The sequence below is a fragment of the Cornus florida genome, unplaced genomic scaffold (genome assembly GCF_030987335.1).
Source record: "Cornus florida cultivar Cherokee Brave unplaced genomic scaffold, ASM3098733v1 CherokeeBrave_3.0.0_Hap2_Chr11, whole genome shotgun sequence".
Classification (NCBI taxonomy): Eukaryota; Viridiplantae; Streptophyta; class Magnoliopsida; order Cornales; family Cornaceae; genus Cornus; species Cornus florida.
In genome coordinates, this window is record NW_026775581.1 from 103,295,241 (window position 1) to 103,320,961 (window position 25,721).

At 34.7% G+C, this 25,721-nt stretch overlaps 1 protein-coding gene across 2 annotated transcripts; it reads right to left on the minus strand.

Annotated features, from left to right (window-relative positions):
• Positions 1-2,300: 2,300 nt before the first annotated feature.
• On the minus strand, positions 2,301-24,776 carry LOC132283327 (protein STRUBBELIG-RECEPTOR FAMILY 5-like). Of its 2 annotated transcripts, XM_059785266.1 has the most exons (16): positions 24,177-24,776; positions 22,967-23,099; positions 22,767-22,838; positions 22,550-22,615; positions 21,969-22,040; positions 21,820-21,891; positions 15,819-15,890; positions 15,678-15,743; positions 13,760-13,825; positions 13,370-13,683; positions 12,066-12,286; positions 7,589-7,860; positions 5,226-5,346; positions 3,511-3,647; positions 3,240-3,396; positions 2,301-2,830 (listed from the first exon to the last, which is right to left on the minus strand). In XM_059785266.1, the coding sequence occupies exons 1-16, from the start codon at positions 24,268-24,270 to the stop codon at positions 2,711-2,713; spliced, it is 2,055 nt and encodes a 684-aa protein (XP_059641249.1). In that variant the 5' UTR covers positions 24,271-24,776; the 3' UTR covers positions 2,301-2,710. The 2 variants fall into 2 exon arrangements, with proteins under 2 accessions (XP_059641249.1, XP_059641250.1); XM_059785267.1 differs by lacking the exon at positions 24,177-24,776 and having other exon boundaries at positions 22,767-22,852; positions 22,967-23,100.
• Between the last annotated feature and the right edge of the window lie 945 nt (positions 24,777-25,721).

Here is a 25,721-nt window from a genome sequence, read left to right on the forward strand (position 1 = left end):
TTTAGGAATTGGTATATTGTTTGCATTGTGCGTTGGGACATGATAAATTAGTTTATGGCCAAGTGAGGCCATTACATTTTTTTTTTTATGCATTTGAACAGATTGTGGTATGACCTTAATAAAGGTCATGTTGAATTTTTTTTAGAATTTGTATCATTTTAGGATCGTGACAGTCTATCCCACCAAAATACCTGTTAAGAAAACTGTTTGAACATTACATGAAGATAACTTAATTAAAAAATAATTAAACAGTCAGTGAAGAACATAATCATACCTGATAAATGGTTGATCAATTTCTGACCCTTCTTGAGTAACACCCCAATCTTCTTCAGCATGTTACCATTTTTCTGAAGCCAACTGGTGGTTCCATGTCTTCTAAAAAAGGCGAACCCATCTTTCCGCTGATATTATGGCAATTGTTGTCGAGAGACCCTGTTCTCTCCACGAATTTCCCATTAGTTCCTGCAGAAAGCATTGCAGTAGCTGTCTCGGAAAATCATTTTTGTCGAAATCACTCTAGTAATGCAGTTGTATTTCAGCCTTAATAATATGTCTTGAATGAAAGTGTGATTTTTTAAAAATAAACACCTATTTTTTCTTCTTTTATTTTTTTGTTTTCCTTTGTCCCATTTTATATATATATATATATACAAATGGTAAAAAATAAATTAAAAAAAGGGAAAGAAAAAAAGAGAGGGTGACCAGGAGGGAGGACATTTAGGTGCAGGAGGCAGATACTGATAATGATACCGTGTAGGAGAGAGAGATTTAGAGAGAGAAGATATCAAGAGAGAGAAAGAGATGGAGAGAGAGAGAGAAAATGATCACTGACCACCCTTTAATATTATCATGCTGATTGCCACCCTTTTCCCGAGAAAATTCCTCCCTATATGATGATACATTAACTTAGAAAATTCCTCCCTATAATATTGTATCCAAAATCTTAGAAAATTCCTCCCTATAAGATTGTATCCAAAATCTTGGATTGCTTCTGGACTCGTCGGGGCTTTCCGCGGCGGGGAAGATTCAAGAAAAAAATAAAATAAAAATGAGGGCATTATTGGTATTTTACATCCATAAATTTTATATTTTTATAATAAATTAATAAGTAAGAAGTAAATTAGTAATTGTGTCATTCTGTTGGTCAAAAATTAGCTTCTGGTGGCCGAAAAGTGTTATCAAGGGGGCAATATGCAGCATTCCTATAGTTGAGAGGGCTGAGTTGCTCCTAAAAATAGTTCAAGGGGCATTATGCAACGATGGAATAGTTTAGGGAAATTTTTTGCTATTTTGCCTAAAATATTTTCCAACATCTAAGTTAGGACCAAATAAAAAGAAGCCTATCCCAAAAAGACGGAGGGAGTTAAGGACGGGGGCACATCCCCATCCCTTCCCTGGGAGGATTTTTTCCCTCTCTTTCTATATATATATATATATATATTCATAAACATTGACCAATATATATGTACTATATATTATAAATATATATTATGATATACAATACTATAATTTGTATCCTGAAATAAATTTCTGACTCCGTCCCTGATGATAAGAATTGTTATCTGAAGTGGAAGTCGGGACCAAACTAAAAGAAGTGCAACCCAAACGTGATAAAGGATTGTTATCTGAAGTGGTGAAAAATTCTTCAAAGTTATATTGGCTCAAGATAAAAGTAAGCACTGAAATCTTTTAGTCAAGCGACTGAAGATGTTTCAATTAAAGAGTCAAAAATTAGACTAAATAAATAATGAAAGAAATTACCAAGTTTCAATATAAATGAGTGATCAAAAGCTGAGGGAGAGAGAAGAATTAAGACAATCATTTCATGAGTATTGCACTAAATCTTTTCATGCTTGATACTTCCCGATATGTTATAGATCTGGATATATATATATATATATATATATATATATATATATATAGAATAAAAAATAAAATAAAATAAAAAAGGATTAACGAAGTTTGTTATAAATGCTGCTCCAACAAGTACTTATGTTCAATGAAATTGATGTTGTAGTATGCATGGTTTTGTAAATGCAAATTTATGAACTTTATCTCAGTAAGGAATGCAAATTTATGATTTCTGGACAATGTTGTTTTGTTTTAATTTATTTATCATCAACAAAGTTATTTTGGAAAACTCAATTCAAAACTCATTCAAGACTGGAATGGAAATGATCATTCCATATCTGCAACCAAACAATACAAGAAGAATGATCATTTTATTCTCATTCCATTTATTGATTCATTTCATTCCTGTCCCAAAATTAGTCCTTCCTTCATCCTTTTGGGACTTGACATTGCTATATAAACAAAAATAACTTGATATAAAATAGGTGTAGGTTTTTTTTTTCCCAATGTAAAGACAAGAACATATTCAATTAATCATAAAAAAACATCCCTTAAAAATTAAATTCAGTATAATGATAATATCCAGAGTTTTATCACAAAAATCTGTCATGGGCACAACATGAACAACCTAAAATCCCAAAAACAGCAACTGATATCAAACTTTTACACATAGAACCACCAGTTGGCTTCAGACACATACTGTTGTTTGTCCCCACAGAATCCCCTTTTGTATTGTTGATTGAAAGAGCCTTTCTTTATAAGCCAAATATTGTAATCCTTTTTAGACACTTAATGGCATGACAGGAGGTAAACCTGGAAATCTCATTTTCCACAAGCTGAGTTAGCAGTAACCTGATTATTAGTCATAATCATCCGCCCGACGAGAAGCACTGGAATCTAATCTCAAACTTGATCGCTGAACCAACCGGACTAATGCCTGCACCACCTCAGACATGGGTGGCCGGAATTCCGGCTCCGGCTAAAACAAAGACATCAAGGAAAAGGTTAGATATCTACAAAAAGATACCAAAGATAATGAAGATGGAGATTCTTTCCAATACTCAATCTACAGATAAAATGTTGTGACAAGTGACAACTAGATAAAAATAAGATGTAAACTAGAAGTTGGTGAGTAGAGATCATATATGCCTGCATCTTCTGGAATCTACATGGACAGGATAGAAAATGCTTATACATCAACAAAACACAATATCCAAGTAAACCAACTTCAAAACAGATTAGAGACTACATGCATCTGTTGGTATGTTGGCATGCAACAAAAAAAATAAAATAAATAAAATAAAATTGACACCATCAGAATCATGTTAAGTGTGTGAGCATTTCTTTCTTCCTAAATTTCAGGGGGGAAAAAGGGCGGAGGCTCTCACCTGAACACAGAGAGCAATGACATCAGCAAATCGAGAAACTGACTTAGAAGCATACAGTCCACGCAATGCAGGATCCACCATTTTTTCCAATGCATCAATGTCATGGAGCTGAGGGGTGGCCCACCGGACTAGAGATTGTTCTAATCTTGGCTTTGAACTAAACAAAAAAAAAAAAGAAAAGGAGGGGGGTGCTTAACTGAACCATTTAAAATATGGGGTTCATGTAGACCAGCATTGTAAAAGTAAAATTGAACCTCCAAATGTTACACACCTGTCAAAAGGCATTCGACCTGTCAACAACTCCAACATGACCACGCCAAAACTGTAAACATCGCTCTTCAGTGTAAACGCTGAAGGTTCTGTGCATTCTGGAGCATTGTACCCATTTCCCAGGTTTTGGCTTGCGCTCTGACAAAAAAGTCAACTAGGATAATGAGAAATATAGTTTCTCCTTTCCAAAATTGATAAAACAATACATGAAAGATGAACAAATACACAGTCCGAGAAGACAATCGCACAGTGAAGATCTAGAACAGATTTAGTGCCAAAACTCATCATAAAGAAGACTAATAAAGAAATGTAATGGACCACAATGACACATAACGCCATTATCATGGAAGTAGAAAAAATCACAATGTATATTATGTTATACACACAATAGCACACTCTTCAAGATATCATCTTCCTGCATTATTGCCATTTCTTGCCTTTAACTTCAGATTAACATGTTTCCCGAAGGTTGCCACCTCATGCAGGAGACCATGAGGTAAGGGGAATCTACAGGAAAAATCTTGAGAGATCCTTGAAAAGGGAGCTTAAGGAGAGAACTATCTTGGATGTCCATGAGGGCTACTGGGTGTACTAAGCTCCGTTCAAGATTGCATTTCTAGAGTGGACTGCCGTTTTGGGAAAAATTTTGACTATCAACAGCTTGTTGAAGGGCAGATTACAGTAATTTGCATTACATATGTAGAGGGAGTGAAATTGGTTAGCTATTTGCTGATTCATTGTCCAGTGGTTAGAATATTGGGGGCCACGTTTCTTACCCTCTTTGAAGTTAATCGGGTGATGCCTAGATTGGCAAGGTATACACTCGTCAATCAGAGAGGTTTCTAAAATGGGTAGGAGAATTGGGACAATGTGGTGTGTGGCTCTGCCATGTCAATGCACTTGTTGCTTTTCTAAAGATCAAGACCAGAACAACTTAGACAACACTCCTGCATTTTAGCTTCAGTTAGTACCACCTCTAAACTTCTCATGAATGCAATTTCATATTCTAACTTATGTTGTCACCCATCCATCATATCGTCATCATAGTAGCTGACCCATTAGTTAATTCTTTACTGATTACACATTCAACACCTTACATGAAACATTATTCCATCCTGCTCATGTACTGGTTGGACGCCATCCAACAAAGATAGTCCACAACGTTTGAACCCCTAATCTCTTTGTGAAGTGCCCAGCAACAATACAAATGAATCAACTGGTTGCTGCTGCAACATTCTTTTCTTCAACATGTTTCTCATTTCCCCAACATTCTATTACTTGAAGCATAAGTGGCACTACATATGTCCAATAAAATTTTCCTTCTACTTGCCATGCATTCCACAATCACGCGACACTTGGCAAATGCTAGGTCGCTTCATTCATTCACTGCTGTCCATTTGGCTCTATTGATTTAAATCAGAAATTATTTAACCTAGAACACGGAAGGAAAATTATAATTTCTATCATCAAATACTTTAAACACCCAGCGTGGTCCCCGTTAACGAGGGAAGGAGCATCACTTACATAAAAGTTGGAAAGAGATATGAAACTTAGAAAACAAAAGTCTGTACAAGCCTTAAATCCAGGAGAGGATTATCAACTACTGTCCACATCATACAGACCTAAACTGGATTTATGTGGTTCTTTGTACTCCATTTGAAACCATAGCAACTGCTACTAATTTTGAGATATTATTATCTATTTAAATAAAAGTACCTGATGAAAGATCTCCAAGCCACATTCAGAGAGACAAGGATTGAGTTCGGTGTCGAGCAATATATTGGAAGTCTTGATGTTTTTGTGAATGCAGGATGGAGAACAAACTTCGTGCAGGTACCTAGATATAAAAAAGTAATCCAAAGAATTAATGTTGATCATTAAGGTAAAACCATTTAATCTCAAAATGAGAAAGCAGACAATCTGGTATCCCCAATGCATTGACCCGACCACATTGATCATCTGCTCACCCCCGTAATCGTATGCACCATCATGATATTTCCTATGATATTTACTAGTGATCCAATTCAGGCTTTTAAACATGCCGGGTAATGAAACAAAGCCACAAATAAATGCTACTAAGAATATTCACACACATGCATGCAAATTAAGGACGCAACTCTGGCTGATACAGAATAATGTTATATTACCCAAAACTTAAGGACAAATGAGCAATAGCTTTTCTGCATTTCACAAGTCATAGTTGATTCATTGGATCTGAAATGTAATGAGCTGGGAGAACGAATAATAAGATATACAGATGCATTTTAGGTGTAATGCATATAACACATGGGACGACAATAGAGCAGGTTGGGTGGACAAGGTTAGTGGCTAACCTATGCTCAACCAAACATAAACCACCTCTTCCAGTAGCCAGAAGATTCAAGCTTCCAACCCAAGCCCAACCTTCGAAGCAGAAGCTGACAAGTTATGATGAGTTGGATCCTGGGACTCCTGGACGACACGTGATAGGAGTAGGCAGGCAGATGCGAAATTTGTCTTTTTTTTTTATAAAAAAAAAATTCAAAACCCATGAAGTCCAAGCAATAAAATCATTGTGAAACCCTACACAACTTAAAATGGTTGAGAACTGTGCCTGAAACCTCAAAGTTCCATTAGACAGACCAAAAATTTCAAGAAAGTGGATTAAAGGACACTGGTAGATGCACAAGTGCCAAATACTGATAGATCAGAAGACATGAGATTGATAAGTATGTGTAAAATCAGTTACTACTGAGGTAACAAGCATGATGCAAGATGGTAGAGAGAGCAAGATGCATAGGTGAGAATGCTGGATCAGCAGAAGAGTTAGAACTTAAAGTAAAACACCTTGAGGTTCCAAATGAAAGTTATAGTGCTAGCGTTGGTTGTTAGGGCTAAAGATTATTTGCTGATTGAACTCTATATTGTCACAATGCATGAAACCCATCCTCTGTCAATGTATCATAAAGGTTTAATTTAGATCAGGTTGAAACTTTTCTGCCCTAGCCCAATCAAGTAACAAAAAGACTAGCCCAAGCCTGTCCTACAATTTGGATGGACTTAGGTTAGGCTAAGTTCAACCCACCCAAGATGCAGCCATAAATAGGTCCATTCATGCAAAGACACAAGTAGCCACCGAAACATCACCTATGATGTCTATTCCACATGTTGACGCTAACCGAGATTACAGAATCAAGCCAACCCCCAACTAAGTAGTAAATATCTATGTTATATGAACTCTTCAAGGTGAGTGAACTGCGTATCTTGGACACAACACGACATGGACATCAGTGGAATACCAACTCCTACTATTTGACATGTGTTAACCACCATCACTCTAAAAGCTTAAGCTGTTAGAGAGGGTGTAGCACGCCCAGGAATGGACCTACATGCATGCCGGGGGGGCAATTATTATTTATTTTTTACTAAAGTACCTTGCTATTTTTTCCTTTTTCCATTATATACCAATAAAATATTGCTATTGCCCCCCCTGAAATTATTTAAAAAATTCATTCTTGCCCCCCCTCACCTAATGTTCTGGGTCCGTCCCTGAGCGAGCCCCTGCAAATATGGCCTAATTTTTAAATTCTCCAACACGCCCCCCAAGTGTGGCCTTCTTTTAGTCCAACGCGTATTTTTCAATTTTAATTATCACGGTGGCGGTGAGGTTTGAATTTGAGACCTTTGGCTCAGATACCATGCTAACCACCATCTACTCTAATAGCTAGTGCTGTTAGAAAGGGTGTAACTATAATTTTTAAATCCTCTAACAACATGTATTCAACATGCATGTCCAATAACTATAAAGGAGAGCAGATCAACAGATCATATATTCCATTTAGTACAGCATCCTTAAAAGATCTGTTACGATATTTTTTAGTGCAACAAAACATCCTTAAGTTATTGTTACATTAGTAATATGCTAATTTACAAGAAAATCAAATAAAATGCTCAACAATTCACCTGAGCCCCGAAATCCCAAGAATTGGGAAGATTATATCTGAGTCCAAGATAATACATAAATTATTTCTCAATTCTCATAAACCACCTTAGCAAGGCATAAGAAATGATCTGGTAATATTAGCATAAATTTAACTTACTCAACAGCCCGGGCCGTGCCTAGAGCAATTCTTACTCTGGTGTTCCAGGTAAGTGGTTTGCTAAAGTCATCCGTCAGGTGTAGAAATTCATGAAGTGAACCATTCCTGAAATACTCATAGACTAGCATGTTATGTCCTTGTTCTGAACAATACCCAACAAGTTGAGATATGTTCGGATGGTGAAGCTTGGAGATGTTTGTAACAATATTTGTAAAATCTGCCCCTTGCCCACCTTGGAAAAATGATGAGTCTATCTTCTTCACTGCTAAGACCTGACAAATGGTACAAATCTAATTAGAATATATACAAGCCACAAAAGCACTGACTAATTTGCACTTCGTTTATGCCAGTATACACTGCCAGGAGCATATGAATCAAAATAACAGCAGCAACCAAAAATTTAAATGCAACAAAAATAGTTGAGAGCACTACTGAGTAAAGTAATTTACACATACTCTAGGGGCCTGTTCACTAACGCTTTCACTTTCTTATTTTTACTTTCTCCAAAAGTAAAATCATACTTTTCATTTCTGAAGTTGAAATATCAAGTACAATCATGTTCAATAATATTTTATGCTTTCAACATTTTGAAAGTAAAAAACTTATCAAATATATATATATATATATATATATATATATATATATATATATTTTGAAAGTAAAAAATTAGAAATCGTGTTCAGTAATTATGATTTTCATTTTGCAAAAATTGCTCACCAAAACCCATCTCATTCTCTGCAAATATTCTTCTCTCCACATCTCACCAAAGACCATACCAACAGCCAAAGAAAATGCTGTTAAAGAACATACCAACAGCCAAAGAAAAGAAAACCAACAAACCCATCAAACATCTATATATCTATATATATAAATATATATATATATATACATCTGTATATAGGTGCGAACCATCTCTGTATCTCCTGTTAGTGAACCAAAATTGCTTGTGGATGCGAACCAAAATTGCTTGCGGATCTGTATATAGGTGCGAACCAAAATTGCTTTATAGGTGCAAACCAAAATTGCTTGTGGATGCGAATTTGGGTCTCCCTCTCCGATGCCCAAATTGGGTCTCCCTCTCTAAAAAGAAAGTTTAATCTGGGTTTGATTATAGTGATTACAGAGAGAGATATGAAAGTGAGTGAGTTTTAGAGAGAGAAAAGACCTAACAAAAAACCCAAATTAAAGCAAAGCCCCAACAAACTATTGCAAACACAATGGACAGCGATTCAAAGACTCCAAGTTACAGTGGTTGAGAGAAAGAGAGAGACTCCAAGTTATAGAGGTTTAGAGAAAGATAAAGACTCTGATTCCGGTGGTCTGAAATTCGTCGGCATTGTCTTGTCTTCGTCCAGATAGAGAGAGAGCAGTACTGATAGAAAGTCCGGTGGTGCTGTTTTCTGGTGTCTAGCCGGTGGGTGGGATGAGATGATGATGATAGAGAGGGAGAGGATGATGGGTGATGGTTGGGTGAGAATGGGTGATGGTAGGGTGAGAATGGGTGAATGAATGCTACTGTAACAGGAAGTATTTTCTGTCTACAGTGTAGAAAGTAGAGAAACTAACAAATCCTCACTGTCTCCTTCCTTCATTAAATCTGAAAGTACTTTCTAAAAGGCGAAAAGTAAAATTACATTAATAAACATAATTTTCACTTTTACTTCACATTTTTAGAAATTGACAGTAAAATCAAAAAGTAAAACCGTTAGTAAACAGGCCCTAAGCACATGAAGACCAAAATCAGACATTGAGACAAAGCTGAAAAAATGTTAGCCATACACATCAAAATGAAACATAACTTCGTTGGATCATAAAAATGGTGATATGACAACTATAAGAATATAATAAAGCTAAATAAAATACAAACCGAACCCAATAGAGTATATACAGACTAGAAAGCAGAATTATAACCTATATGAACCCAACTAAGCCTAAATGATTTCTCTGACAATATCTATTGCTAAAGTGCATCATGATACACAATACGACAAAGCTCATGGACGAAACATAACTTCGTTGGATCATAAAAATGGTGATATGACAACTGTAAGAATATATTAAAGCTAAATAAAACACAAACCGAACCCAACAGAGTATATACAGATTGGAAAGCAGAATTATAACCTATATGAACCCAACTAAGCCTAAATGATTTCTCTGACAATATCTATTGCTAAAGTACATCATGATACACAGTACTACAAAGCTCCATCCGTGACATTTCTTCATCTTTAACAACAATGATCACTTAACAAAAGGAAGCAGTTAAAAGCATAACTTGTAGATGAAAAAAAAAAAAAAATAGATAACTGAAAATGAAGTTGCTAGCTGACAAGTTTTACTTGAATTGGAACCTTCAAAAAGGTACAGCCTGCTCATCGTCAATGAAATGGCGTCAGCCACAAAACTTTCTTCCACTCTTTTCTATTAAAAATTATGTTTCCTATTATATTTAATTGCTTAAGGCCATTATTATTATTATTATTTTATTCTTCATCCCATTTTAGTTTTTATTAGTATTTTTGCTTATTTATATTCTATTTGAGATAAGCTTCCTTTTCTTTTTGGTGCATATACCATTACATGTTGTATATGTCCATACCATCTAAGCCTACTTTCTTTCATTTTATCACTAATAGGTGCAACACATAATTTCTTCCTAACATGATTATTATCAACATGTCTCCTCCAATTATTCCTAGCATCTATCTCAGCAATCTCACTTCAATAACATGGGTGTGTTATTCTTGGTACTTTTTCAAAGCCATATATTATGCTCTATGTAGGATACCTGGCTTAATGATTGTCATTTAGAATTTCCCTTTCAATCATTTAATATTCTCTTATCACACCGGATACCAATAGTTCATCTCTATTTTGCTAAATCTGTTTCCGTCCTTGTTACATCATCATTTATCTCTATCTCCTATTGTGTTATTGATCCTAAAATGCTTATTTTGAGTAATACCTTTATCAGGAATAGTCATTATTATATTGTCGTTTATAGTATCTTTGCTGAATTTACATTACATATGTTCTAAAGTACTCTAAAGTTTGACTTTTTTAAAAAATAAAATAAAATTTGAAGTACTTTTTTTCAAGTTCCTTTTAAATGCTAGGATTTCCTTATATGTACCTATAAGTGATATTAGCACTAATCTTTGATGTAAAACTCTGGTCCCGGTGTCATTAATCTATCCGGAATAAGTTTAAGAAAATCAATATGAAGTAGTTTTCCTTAACGGCCTACCAAGTTATGCCCCTTGAATTCTCTATCATATGCTTCTTCAGCCTACAAAAATCAAGTTTAAAGCTTTTTTTTTTTTTTTTTTTGCTCTCTTTTTTTTTTTTCCTCTCTTGTGAGATCTTCTATTAATTGTATTGTTAAGTAAATGACATCCACAATGGATCTACAAAGATATTATTTAGGGTGTGAAGCAATGTATACAAACCCACACATGCACGATCAATGAAATAAAATATAAATAAATTGTAATGAACAATGATTACCTATCTATATGCAACATTCAAACAAAAAAAGTTTAATTTTAAACCCTAGAGAACAGGCCAGTAAACCGAACAGTTATGTTTAGGTTTAGGCATGACTCCATTGTCAACAATTAATTTTACTGCTCAACCAGTGTGCTTATTCATTACGCCTGGTGCCAAGTTTTTAATACCATTTTGCCGAAAGAGCTTTTTTCATCAGTGATGCCAAATATCAGGTTAATCCTCTTTCACTTGGAGCACAAACCTTGTCCTTTATGCTAAAGGTACTTAAATTCTTCATTCTTTGCATCCAATGAAGAGATCTTTTGAACTACAGAGAGAATGAGTAGGTAAGCAAGTTGGAAGACAAACTTTTGATAATGCTTAGCCCCCAACTCATGAGATATTGCTAAATAATTTCTCATGGAACCTTCAGTGATTGGTTTCGAAATTAATTTACCCTTGATTGCAGCTCCAGAAGTAAGACTTAAATATCTAGATGGACAGTACCCATTCCACATGTTAGGCCCAAACTGAATTGCAAATATATAGATGGAGAGTACCCATTCTACACCTCGAGTGCAAATATATAGATGGAGAGTACCCCGCGGTGTGTGGTAGGTCTCCATTCTCTATCATTCAGGATTAGAGATTAGCCCCAATGCCACTAATGACCCTCAGTTATGATTAAGGCCATTGGGAAAAAGAAAAGCCTCAAACTAAAACTATGAGGGGAAAAACTGTCTAATCTCTAGAAGCATGAAAGATGTTACTTTATTAAAAAGAAAAATAATACAACACTTGAAAAAGTCATGGACGAAGCATCAAATGATAAGAAAACTCGTAAAACCTCTGGAAGCTTTCAAAATGAATGATGCTCCTAAGCCTGGCATCAACACATCACCATGCCAAAGTTCATCATAATGGAAAATACACAATTTTTCAAGTGATAATAGGTTAAAGTAAAAATTAAGCAAATAAAGCATACCTTCCCATCAGCATCTTTGGCCCTATACACTCGTCCAATGGATCCTTCACCAAGAAGGCGACCCGTTGCAAAGTTACCAGTGGCAGTCAGCAAATCTGCCAAAGAATAACATGTAACACGAACAGAACCGCTCCTCTTGATATTCATTCGGTTAACAAAGTCATTATTATTGAACGACAGCTTATGATGAATTGAAGAAGACGATTCCAACGACTTAAGTTCTGTCACCGGAAAAGCAAATCATCAGTTGAATTGCAGTGTGAAGCTTACACTAAGCAGAAAAAGAAGTATATTAAAAGGTAAAAAGAAACAAGAACAAAAAAAAGGTTAAATAATAAAAGACAACATCAAAAAGGAAACAGATATGGCATTTCCAAGCAATAAATCAACCTTAAATGCATAAACAAAAATAACAAGAAACATCATATGACAGAAAGGTTGCCAAGGATATGGACTGACATTCACTTATAAAAAAATAAAAATAAAAAGGATATGGACAGACATTCATCGGATATGTGTTAGCAATTTGTGTTATAACCAATACTGCAAAGCAACAATGTCCGAAGGAGATGAAACAGCCCCAAAATGTGTTAATACTTTCATATATAAACAATGGTCCACTTCTTGGGGCATGCATAGGCAGAGTCAGATGCTATTCAGTGCAGGATTCTGGACTTTATGGGAAATGCTTCAAAAAAATTCACACAGACATGGGCAAAAATTCATCAGACATCTCTTTAGCAAGGTACAGAATGGCAAAATGGATTCATGTAGCCAACCCCAAATAATTATGAAAATGCTTTGTTGAGTTGAGTACATGTTTAGAAAAATTACTAATAAATCACTAAAAAGAATTTTACATTTAAGTAGTTCATTGATGATTCATAGCCCCCCACCCCCAACAGACACACACAAGTATTCTCATACCAGAACCTTGACCTTTTTCTGTTATGATTCTAATAAGGAAAAATAAATAAAAAGGAAAAACTATTAACATCAATAACTAACAAACCACAACTCATGAAATCATTTCAAAAAAACCTTGTCCCAACTATTTGCCACAGCAGCATGAACGTCATTATAAGAGTTTAACCATATGTTGCATGCCTGTATTTGCAACCTAAATCCATGTTAATAGCCTTCCTTCCTGAGAAAACCTTTAATGGAGACATGTCACTCAACTAATTGTGTGAGTATAATACAGCCACCCTATATCATTATTCATGTTAATCAGTGACAAGGACTTCTGCAACACACAGAAAAAATGGAAAAAAGAAAAAGGAAATATCAAAGTGAAGAAATACCTTTGAATTTCCGGTGCATTTCATTACGTTTGTCATCAGATAAGTCGTCGAATGAAAGTGACGTAAATGGCTTGCGCTGGCTAAGCCTCTCTTCATCAAGGAAATGTGAAGGAGGAGAAGATTTTCTCGAGAATAGAGCAATCAAGATTATAACTGCCAAAAGAACAGCCAAAACTATTCCAACAATGGCTGCTGTGCTCAGACCAGACTTTTTCTCACCATCTTCTTCCGATTGCTTATTAGCACGAGATTTACTTTTGTGACCAGGGGGAGAAGGGGGAGCTGGCCCAGATGACCAAGAATTTCCTCCAGTCCTTGAGCAATGAGAATCGTAAAGTGAGGAAAGAAATTAAGCAGCATAGCATTCTAAACAATCGAACCAAAACTCACTCAAGTTTTTTTATGTCCTTTAGCCCATCAGGAACCCAGCCTGTAAATTTGTTATTTGCAACATTCCTGCCAAAATTTCAATAAATTTATCTAGTAAGATTCTCCAGATTCTTCACCAATAACTTCAGCACGTGCAAGTAGAAGTTTAAGATTACTTAAAATATTAAAAAGGGGGTTGGAGAAATGTGAAAAGTAATGAACTCCATGAGCAAAGTAGTTCATTAAGCACAACTATGCCTTGTGTCATACTCCCTTAAAACAAAATGGGAACATATAATCGTGATTGAAAACAATAAAAAGAAATGTAATAAAAAAACATGAAGGGTTAGTAGGTTTACATACACTGACACTGGTTCCCCCTTCCCAATTAACTTTTCCACTCTAGAGCAATTCTAGCTTTGAAAATTTTTGTTGGTTAGAGCTTATGACATTTTAACAGATAAATCATTCTACAATTCTCATTTGATATTTTTGACGGGGACAGTGGATTCCAATGAGATTTAAAGAACACAGCTCTCTAAGCATACATTGGGGAATAATTTGATGGGTGGAGCTGTTGCAAAGACAAAGTGTAAGCCTATTTCAAGATCTACTAGAGTGGTGGAAGATCACGAGCGACATGGGAAGGATGAAGTCTTGGCAATCACAACATCACAAACCTTCATTCCAGAAAAGAAGATATTCCGGTTACGGTTCAGTGATATGAGATTGATTCCCAAGTTCGCAAGTTAAAAAGAAAAAAAAATGGAGATCTTGAGTCAAGGTGGAGAATTTTCACCAAAAGTGGAGATTTATAATTTATTGTCCCAATATTTTTTTCTATTTTTTCCTTATTTATTCTTCCATCTACACTTTTTTGTTTGTATCTATGTAGATTATGTAGTGCCAATCCAACACAAATATTTCTTTTTTATTTTAATATTATTCAAATTTCATTAAAATTATTGGCAGAATAATGCGTGCTGGTGATGAACTCAGTCCAATGAATGAAGAAAAAACAGTTGTGCATGAAGTGTATATGCATTGAATGTGTATACAATAGTGAGGTGTATGTTGTAGTCAAACAGAAATGTTTGGTCAATGTGTCGGCTGTGCATTAATGAAGAGTGGCAGTGCACTTAATCAAGAAAACGTAAAGGTAAAGAAAAGTAAAAGAGAAAAAATCTTAAGACGGCAAATGCTCACCTATAAATATAGGTGTTTGAAGCCAAGCAGTGTGTGAAGAAGTGTGAAGAAAGTGGATAAAAGATAGAGAAAGAGGAGGAAATTATTGAGGGCCAAGAGTGAGAGTATTCATTTTAGAAGAGTGTGTCTTCTTGTAGTGTGTGTGTGGAATACCTCTTGGTAATGCGTTGAGTGTTGTAATCTTTTCTTTTCTTTTAATTAAAGTTAGTCATTCATCACCCATGGACGTTGTTGTGTGTGTGATTTCCATCTTATTTTTCCTTCGTTACCATTTCATATTTGTTGTGTGTGATCTTGAGCAGATTAATTCTTAATAAGTGGTATCAGATCTGGTACGAAAGGGATTAATTCATAACAAGAAGGAACTGACACTTGAGCTAAAGCCTTAGTGGTTAAAATTATAGCAAACTCCACTTGACCATAAGTAAAGCAATTGCCTCAATTTCACAAGGACCAGACAACAAGATGAGTTTAGTATTACATAAACCAGGAAAAACAATAAAAGTTCTTATTATGTAAATAAAAATTATATATTGATTTTCCATTGCGCTTTCATAGAAAATTATGTAGAAGGAAAATCAAAAACCAAGTCTTCCTGAAGTTGAAAAAGAAGAGAAAAGGTTGACTTGAAAAAGAAAAAAGGAGAGAAGTTTGCAGAAGAATTGTTTACATTTATGACCTATAACATAACCATCATAAAAGTTGATATAATTTGACTTGTTGAGCTACTTACAAATCATCTAGAGGAAGGCTGGCAAGGGCATTTATTGAACCAGTAAATTTGTTGTTTTGCAAATGCCTGTGCAAAGACAAAAAGCAGAGTTAGCAACTATGAACTGAATAGGTTCTAAAAGCAAATGCAATTACTACTTACAATGAGGTGAGACTTGAAAGGTTCTTAAAACTCTGAGGCAAATCCCCTGACAGTGAGTTGAAGGAGAGATCCCTGGATGGCATCTCATGAGTTAGACAGAAATTCAAACCTTCTTGCTAATAGATATCTCTTACGTAAAATAACAAGTTAGTGAAAACAGGGGAGAGAGAGCACTTCAGAAAATTCCAATGAGATCACCAAACGTTATATTCTCAATTTCTATTTTTCTAATAAACTAACAATACAGACTTATCAAAATAAATAAACTCACAATACATAAAAACAATTTCTCGTTATTCTCAGAGTTTTTATTTCTATATTTATTTTGTTCTTATTGTAATCTCATTGTGCTGAGTTGATTTATTCAATTGCATTTCACAACTTACACAAACATCTAATCTTAGCAAGACATGTCAGTATCAACAAAGTCCTACCTCCTTACTTGGCCACAGTCTCCAAATCTCCAAAGTGACTACAGCTCTACCCATCCACTGATTACCCTCATGAGGCTACATCTCTCTCAACTTGCTTACTTGTCGCTCTTTCTTATTTATTTATAAAATGTCTAGGTCATTGTTTTAAATTGTGGTATCAAGTTATGTAAAGTACAGTAACAATGATGTGACGGTATCAAAGGTTAACTCAAAATCCCCGTTGAGCGCTTTTCTAATATACTTTACTTTTTAAAAAAGTACAATTCAAAGTGCAAAGGAAATCTATTATTGCAGCTGTATACGCATATTTTGTTCACAATTTATCATTTTTGAATGCTTGTAATTATTTTCTGTCAATGCTATGACACCTAAAAAGATGATATTCTTACTCTTTAGAACTTATATTGGTTTTAAGAACAAAGTACCTCAATTTGTAAAGAACAACACATTTGAGTAATAATAAAAAATGCACAAGTAATCTAGGAAGCAAAAACAAAAGTCTAAAAGATCAAATTGTCCGTGTTGGACATGCAAAAAAAGGTCTGAATATTTGTCTCTTTGGACATGCCCCGGATACAAGATGGACGCAAGGCAAACATGTGACAGACATGCAGATGCGCGTGTCAGAGCAAAAAAAAAATTTCAACACCACCGTATTTTCTTTATGTTATTATTTTTTTCTTTCTCTGACTGATTCTCTCTCTCTCTCTCTCTATCTCTCTCTCTCTGTCTCCCTCTCTCTTTCTCTCTCTCTCACAGAGTACAATTGTTTTTCCTTTTTTCAACAACACCATAATTTTAGAAGGGATTTAAAAATTCTACTTCAGCCAGTTCTCTTTTTCTTTCTTTACTTTTTCTTTTTTCTTTTTTCTTTCGGTCAGTTCTTTATACAATTGCAATATTTTATTTAGCTATTAATTTAGATTACAACAAATTTTGTAAAAGGAATTTATAAATTATACATCAGCCCATTCTCTCTTCTTTGTTCTCTTCTTAACTTAAAATTGTTATTATAGCTCATTAGTTTATGATATGGTATTTTTTATTCTTAATTTGATGAGAATTAATATTAGTTATAATATATTATTGCATATATATACAAAATAGGTTTATTATTTGCCATATCTTTGTCTTAATTTTTTAGGATTTTCCGTGTCGTATCCGTGTCATGAGTCCATATCCGTGCTTCTTAGCAGGTCATAAATCTTAAAATATATATATTAAAAAAATTGTAAAATATAATACACCTCAATGATGCACAACTCTAGTCACTTCACCGGCAAATAGAATGGCATTTGGGTCTTGATGATTCTAAATATCTTCCCAAACAAAGATTTAATTGTATATGCATAAAATATTCATGCTAACAAAGTGAGGAAAAAAATTAAGAAAAAGAAAAAGAAAAAACTAAAGCCCTAAATATACATTGGGTAATGGAGCTGATGGACTCTCTAGTTCTATCTCAGTGTACACTTTTAGGTCTAGTAGTTTCTAACTTCCAAATCAGTAGATCCAATGAGTTTGAGAATCTTAGAAGAGACTATAAGCTGAAGAGATCTGGAAAATAGTTTCTGGAATACAGTTTCTATAGCCATTACGTAAAGGTGAACTTTCAGCACAGCGAGAAATTTTTCATGTCACATAATCAGGGGACCTCTCCAGGCTGTTGCGTGATATTTGAACCCTAATGATTCGTAGTCCAAAACACTAAGTAAAAGCCAGTGTCTTGATGGGTATTGATTGCTTAACATGTAACCAATAGAAAGCATTAGTGATGGTTTTTATTGATTTAAAGAAAGCCTATGATAGAGTATCTATAGATCTAATATAGAGAATTATAGAAAAGATAAGAGTCGCTAAACGATACATTTACACAATAAAGGACATGCATGATGGATATGTTACGACAGCAAAAAAGCCTGTGGGGGAATCAATTGAATTTCCAATTATTGTAGATTTATATCAAGCGTCAGCACTAAGTCCATATCTTTTGCCCTAGTTATGGATGAACTAACAAAACACATTCAGGATGAGATCCAGGGTGTACGTTCTATGATAATGATATTGTTTCAATTGATGAAACTAGAAAAGGCGCAAGTGACAAATTGGAGGTTTGGAGTGAAGCTCTAGAATAAAAAAGGTTTAATATGTAGGAATAAAAATTATTAGAAGGAGTGTGATTTTAGTAAATCTAGAAATACAAATACGGAGGTAGTAAAACTCAAGGATTAAGAGGTACAAAAAAGTCAACATTTCCTATGTTTAGACTCAATTATTCATAATGAAGGATAAATTGAGGATGATGTTAAGCATAGAATCAAGGCATGGATTAAATGAAGGAGTGCATCCAGTATATTGTATTATGGAGTATTTCATTAAGATTTAAGGGGAAGTTCTATAAAACTGCTATTAGACCAACTGTGCTTTACAAGACAGAAAGTTGGGCAAAATAATATAATAGATTGTATTCTTTAAGAGAGATGATTTATTTAAACAACTCTCTCGTATTGAAATTGAAATAGTAGAATGAACAAAATGTAAAGCAGCACCTTCCAAAAACAATATGCAAAAAGAAATGACTGAAAAGAGGGAGGATGTTTAGGTTTCTATATCAGGCATGAAAACTTTTTGTATGGTTCTGTACTTAACATCCAAGGGTACTATACTATTGTAGACAATGTAGTAGTGCAAAAAACACTCTTCTTTCTTAGATTATGTGAAACTACATGTGCATTTATTCGTAACATAGACCAATGTGGCAATGCAAGGAAAACACTTTCTAAACTAATAATAAGCAACTCAAAATATATTTATTCATAACAGTCTGGATGTAAAATGCCATTATCAAGTGTTACTCCTGCCCATGCAGGATATTGGAACCATAGATTGAAGACATGCCCGTGGCCACTAACATGGACGGGTGATCCCATATCGGGCATTAGGTAATGGAATCAGTTATCCCGTTCATATAGGATCTCAAATCTACCAATACGCAACTCTTTACACCATAATCTAATAAATATGGGTTTTTAATGAATTTCAGTGATTTTTGTTGAGTTTTCTAAGTTCATTGAACCCTATGGGAATTTTTTTCTTATTTTATTTCCAACTATAAAACCCTAATTATGTTGCGTTTGGTGTGCAAGAATGAAATGTCCATTCCAACCATTCCTTTATTTAGTATGCAATTTAAAGTGGGAATGGCCATTCCATTAGAATGAAAATTCATTCCTGGGAATGAAAATCCATTCCACAACTAAACCTATGGAATGGCTATTTCATTCCCAAATAAATTTTTTTTAAAAATCAATTTCCCAAAAAAACCCCATGTTCTAAGTCCAAAAACCTCCACCACCACCGCCGCCACTGCCTTCCACCACCGTCGCCGCCGCTGCCACCGCCACTGCCTTCCACCACCATCACCGCCACTGCCTTCCACCACCACCGCCGCCACCGCTGCCTCTATTACCTTTCACCACCGTCACTGCCACTGCCATCATTGTTGCTGCCTTCAACCACGACATCGCAGCCGCCTCCACTGCCTTCCACCACTACCATCTTCGACCACCGCAACCTCCATTGCCTTCCACCATCGTCATTGCCGCCGCCACCGTCATCATTACCGCCACCACTGCCACCGCCGTCACCACCACGGCATTCCACCACCGTCACCTTCCACCACGACTGCCACATTGCCGCCGCCTCCACCTCCTTCCACCACCACCACCATCACCACCACTACCTTCCATCACCACCACAACCATACGCATTCCTCCACCACCTTCCACCAACAACACTACCGTCCGCCACCACCGCCGTCGCCTTCCACCATTGCCACCATAGCCGCCTTCCAACACCACCACATCCACCACTACCGCTTTCCACCTCTACCACCATCCAGCGCCACCACCATTTCTTTTAAACAAATTATAGAAGAATGTTATTTTGTTAATTGTCACTAATAGGGGTATTTTGGAGAATTCAATTTTAATTCATTCCATTCTAAATTTTAAATTGGTCAAACCAAATACTAAAATGGTTATTATCATTCCAATCCTACACATTTCATATTAGCGACCAAACAATAGAATGAGAATGACCATTCCATTCTCATTCTCATTCCATTCCCACTTGCATTCCACTCTATTCCTGCACACCAAACGTAGCATAAACACCTACATGCGTATAGTGAGAGCATATTGGCAATCAGACCGCAATTATATTTCTTTTTATCATCTAGAAAACTCAGTAGATGGTGAGTTACAATTCAGAGTGTTGAATTTACATACATAAAGCAGCAAGGAGTTCAACACCAAGACCGCACAAATCAGATCAGTTTGATTGAACAACCAGCAAAGTGAATCACAAAAGAAGAGATGATTGAGTTGGTTAACAGAACTTAGTTCAAAGTAGAATACCTGCTATATGTTTGGATCTGAAGTAACAAAGGTGGTTCTGCAGGAAGACAATCTAATACCTAGGGTTGTCTTGCGTTTCTTTTCCCTTATGGGGTTTTTCACGTAAATCTTTGTTTCTTTTTATCATTAATTTAATTTTTACATTTGATCTAATTATTGCTATTTGGGTTTGACGCATTCAGCCATTTAGTTAAGAGTATTAAAATTTGAATTATTGTTATTGACAGTTAGGTTTTTAGAAAAGACCTAGTTACTCCCCTAGGTCTAGTAGAGACTCAGCGTACTCCTCCAGGTCTAGCCCTACTGTCATAGCACAAATAGTAACCAGAAAGAAAGAAAGGGATGAGAAAACAGAAGAAGAGATAGACTAAAAGAAAAGGATGAGGAGACAGACGAGGGGGGTGAGAACAGAGTGAATAGATAGGTAGGATAGATGGAATGGGTGAGAAAAGCAAGAACATAAATGGGAGAAGAAAAGAACACAGAGAGAGAACTCAAAGAAAACAATAATCAATAATCTCCAAAACTGAATTGTACATTTACAAAGAAGCCTTTTATGGGCAAAATATTAAGCAAGCCCTAATATATGAAAATACAAAAATAACCCTAAAACAAAGCATTTCAAGAATAACTAGGAACATAATAATGTAGCCCTAAATTACAAAAATTCCTAATTATATTTCTCTTTTCCTCTTCTCCAAAAGTAATATTGAAACATGTGCATCTCATGTGCGCAAATCACACTCCGTTCCCCATCACCTACTCAACATTTTCTGATGTATCAGAAACTATGGTGAGGTCCTCCCTTCAGGGTTGACTTTGGTTTTTCATACGCTGGGTCAAGACAAACTAATCCTCAACCCAACCAAGTCGCACCCCTATACATCCAGCGATAGTGATCAACCTAAAGTTTCAGGGAATAGTACAAGAGGGAGCCACTAGGGGTGGGAGGGGAAAAGGAAAGAACATGCCAGAACTAGATCAAACTTAAGTTATGAACATGATATATGATGCTTCATTAGTAAACTGAAAATCCAGCTTCAATCAATTCCAAAGTTTCAGTTGATCCATAACTTTGTTTGCAACAGATAAGGGGATATGGGGGGAGGGGAAAAATAAAAAACTTGCTTCCATGTTATTTAAGCTTACAGCTCCGAGAGTTTAGAAAGCTGTCCAAACACATCACTCATCTGTCCATTGATCTGATTATGGCCAAGATTTCTGCAACCACCAAAAACATTATTCATAAAAGTGAAACCAACTGTTAAGAAGCCAACAGACAAACACACGCCACTTACAGATACTTAAGGCCTTTCATCAGAGATATTGAAAAAGGCATACCACCAGTGAAACCATTCCCAGAAAGATCTCTGCACAGCAAGCTCATTTCATGACACATATTTAAGATCATTATCTAAGATCTGGTGATAAAAGATTATTTTAGCAACAATAAGGGGCTAATAAGGTGCAAAATTTACGTACGGTACCCTCATAATGATGATGGATCACAACATTTAACATTTCAAATAGCCATTAGGTCTTGCTAATGTGGGTTGTTGGGACTCACAGGGTTGGATTGGGTATAGAGCTAACCTTTTGAACCTGCATTCTCAGGTTTCACATCCTGGGCTTTTACCATTGCACAAAGCAACAACCCTTTCTATTGAATAAGCGTGTAGTACAAAATACAATGACATAAAGTGACCATCACTTGAAACATAAGTACGACGAAAAAGGTAATGTTATCGGAAAATAGACTATCAATATTTATGGTGTCATAGATATATTATACGTCTTATATTATATATGTAAATATGATAAACTAGTGGTTTGTTATTTCCTCTATCGGTAATTGAAAAATGTTGTTCTGCAAACTTACATGTGAGAAGCATTAGGAGGAAGTTGATATGGTATATCACCCTTCAATTTGTTTTTGCTCAAATCACTGTAATATGAAAAACAAATTCATCAGTTAGGGGTAAAGTTCCTTCACAAAAATAATAAAAAATAACAATTACAAACAAAAAGAACACAACTAGGAAAACAAAAAAACAAAAAGAACACCTAATTTCCTGTGTTCAAAAGCTGGGCCTTACAAGTAGGATACAGATTTCAAGTTTGCAAGCTGGTAGCCCATTGATCCAGTGAGTCCAAGGCCAGATAATTTACTGCAAAAAGGGTTCTACAGAAATAAACAAAATCGAAAAATCTGAAAATTTTATCTTTCTTTATGAAGTGGAAGCGTTGGACATGCTGTATAATTTACAAAATAGACATGTAAAAACAAGATCAATACATTTCAGTTACAGATGAGCCTGAGCATTTGATTCCTTTCCATGACTCGCTGCAAGGGTCACCTCCACTTGATTTCCATCCATTTAGTTTTGAAGGAGAATTCAAGCTACTATACATGACATTGAGAGCAGAAGCTACAGAAACAATTACCAAACATCAGAATGTCAAAATGAAACAACAGGTTGGTCATACAATAACCAACCATTGCTTTCATAGAGAGAACAAGTTCATGTACCGTACTTTAAGATTAAAAAACGAGTTCCTCATGAACATACAAAACGAAATAGGTACCGGTTTCTTTTTTCTTTCTTAAAATAAACCATTGGGTGATGGAATAACTGATAATCAATGTTTTACATATATGATAGCAAAAACAAGCTACACATTTTTTGAAATACTCAAAAATGTTCTCATTTGGGTACACTGAATCATGTCAAAAGCTGGCATTATCAACACAACAATAATATACTCTAGTGAATAAAGCCCTGTCCCTACTATTCAGAGTCGGCCACGAGAATTGATGCAAAGCATACAAACAAGAGAACGGATAAATTGGAAATTCCACACTACGATTATTTGGACCTTGTGTAGTTAGGCTTTGGATGTAAGCAAAATGAAATTAAAAACAATGAAAACTAACAAAAGGTTCATTTAGTAAAACAATACTGAGGATCATAATTACATAAGCTTGAAAATTTTGTAAAACATCAACGCTTGATGCTTAATTCAACAGATCAGTTTCTTATGCTGATATTGACAAACACATATATTCTCCTGCCTGTGAAAGTCCTATATATATGTGTATACACGCAATGCAGTGTGTGCGCATCTTCTTTATTGCATTCAAAAAATAACTTACTATTACCTCCATCATCTAAAAATTACTTGATGTTCCAAAGAACAATGACATTTTGTAAGCTTCGCGATAGTTTTTTTCCAATAAACCGAAAGAAGTTACAAAAAGTTGGATTATAAATGTAGAGTATAGTTGCATTAGCCACTAATGAATGTGTCATCATCATTTCTTTACTTTCGAAACCATGAGACGTCATAAGAATGTAAAATTCTGAAATTTTCAAATTTCTCAATGAAAATAGACAAACAATAGATACCATAATTGAGAAAGAAAGCAATGTCACAAGTATCACAATTCAAAAAACAAACTAGTTCGATATTGAGATAATAGATATATATGTAGAGAGAAAGAATACCATCAGATGGATCAGTTTTGGAGTGGACCAAGGTAATGAGGACAATTACAGAGAAGAGAATCCATAGCCCTTTAAAATTAGAATGAGGGTCCATCTTCAGATCATATCATATCTAAGAAAATATATATATATATATATATATATATATATATATATCCCTCTTTTTAATCCTCAGAATTATCAAAATACTCCAAGATGATCAGGATGAAGATGGGTCGCCATCATAATGAATAAAAACGGATGAACGAAATGAGAGGCAACAAACCCTAATGTTGCTCTCTGCAACGCTTTCCCTTATCACCCAAAATAATATTTTCTCTCTCCCTTTTTTTTTTTTTTTCTTTTTTGGGATGGAAATTGAAAACCAAATGTGCATTAACGATTTCCGTTTGATGATGTTCGGATAATTTGAGAGCTGCATTGGTTTGGCGGGAAGTCTACAGCGACAGATTCGCCCCCGAATTGGGAGAGCCGCTAATTGTTAGGGAGAGACAGAGATAGAGAGAGAAAGTAGAGAGAGACAATAAAACAGCAAGCACGAGCAACACTGCAGCATCGCCGCGCCGCCCATTTCCCATAGGCCATGGCCACTTTTCAAATAAAAAATAAAATATATATAACAAATGTTTGATTTGTAACTAAAAAACAATTCTCAAAATTGTAAGAAAAAATAAAAATAATAATTAATTTTGACAAAACTATAATATATATATATATATATGCAAGAATGTGTTTAGACGGAGAAAACAATCAAACCTAATTTAGGAAGGAAAAAAAAAAAATTAAACCTAATTTGTAAAGCTAAAATCAAAAGGTCAAGAAAGATAGTTTTTTAATAATATGTATTTTTTAAGTAAATATTTAAAAATTTAATTTTCTTAAATAGTCCATTAAACAAATTTTTGTATAATATTTTAATTTTTAATTTTTCAAATATAAATTCACACTAGAGCCCACCCACGATAAGCAATATTCAGTTTAAAAAATAATAATAATTTGAAAATTGTTTTCAACAAACTAAGGGCCGTTTGATATGCATTGTATTTTTGGGTATTTTGTTTTAGCCTAGAATAGAATAAGTGTTTTGTAATGTAATATTTTGAGATGAGAACAAAATATGTTTGGCGACCGAAAATTTACAACGAAAATTTTGGAATAGAAACATGGTAAAACATGTTTGGCAAGGTATTTCGTTTTAAGAAATATAAGAATAAAACATGTTTGACAGAGTGAAAGTGTTATCAAAATCACTGAAACAAAAACATGAAATATGTTTGGTAATTAGTGTTTTTAAATAATGTTTTCATCAATACATTATTTATAACTTTATTATATATAAAGTAAATTTTTATTATTGTATAATTTTGTTATACAATTGATATAACTTTATATTTTTTTATTTTTATAGTTTATTTTAGTTTATTAAGTTTTAGTTTACAATATTTTTTAATTAATCTATAAAAACTAATAAAATATATTTTAAATTGTAAAACCTATGAATGCTGGATATTGTTTTGACAATTGTAAAAGACATTGTTTCAATAT

Bases quoted from the DNA above. Each gene is read 5' to 3' on its own strand.
- LOC132283327 (XM_059785266.1), bottom strand. From the start codon at position 24,270: ATGGACCCTCATTCTAATTTTAAAGGGCTATGGATTCTCTTCTCTGTA. The intron at 22,616-22,766 runs GTAAGGCCCAGC...TTCATATTACAG, and splicing joins TTGAAATCTGTATCCTACTT to TGATTTGAGCAAAAACAAAT. The intron at 22,041-22,549 runs GTAAGTTTGCAG...CTTGCTGTGCAG, and splicing joins CCTCCTAATGCTTCTCACAT to AGATCTTTCTGGGAATGGTT.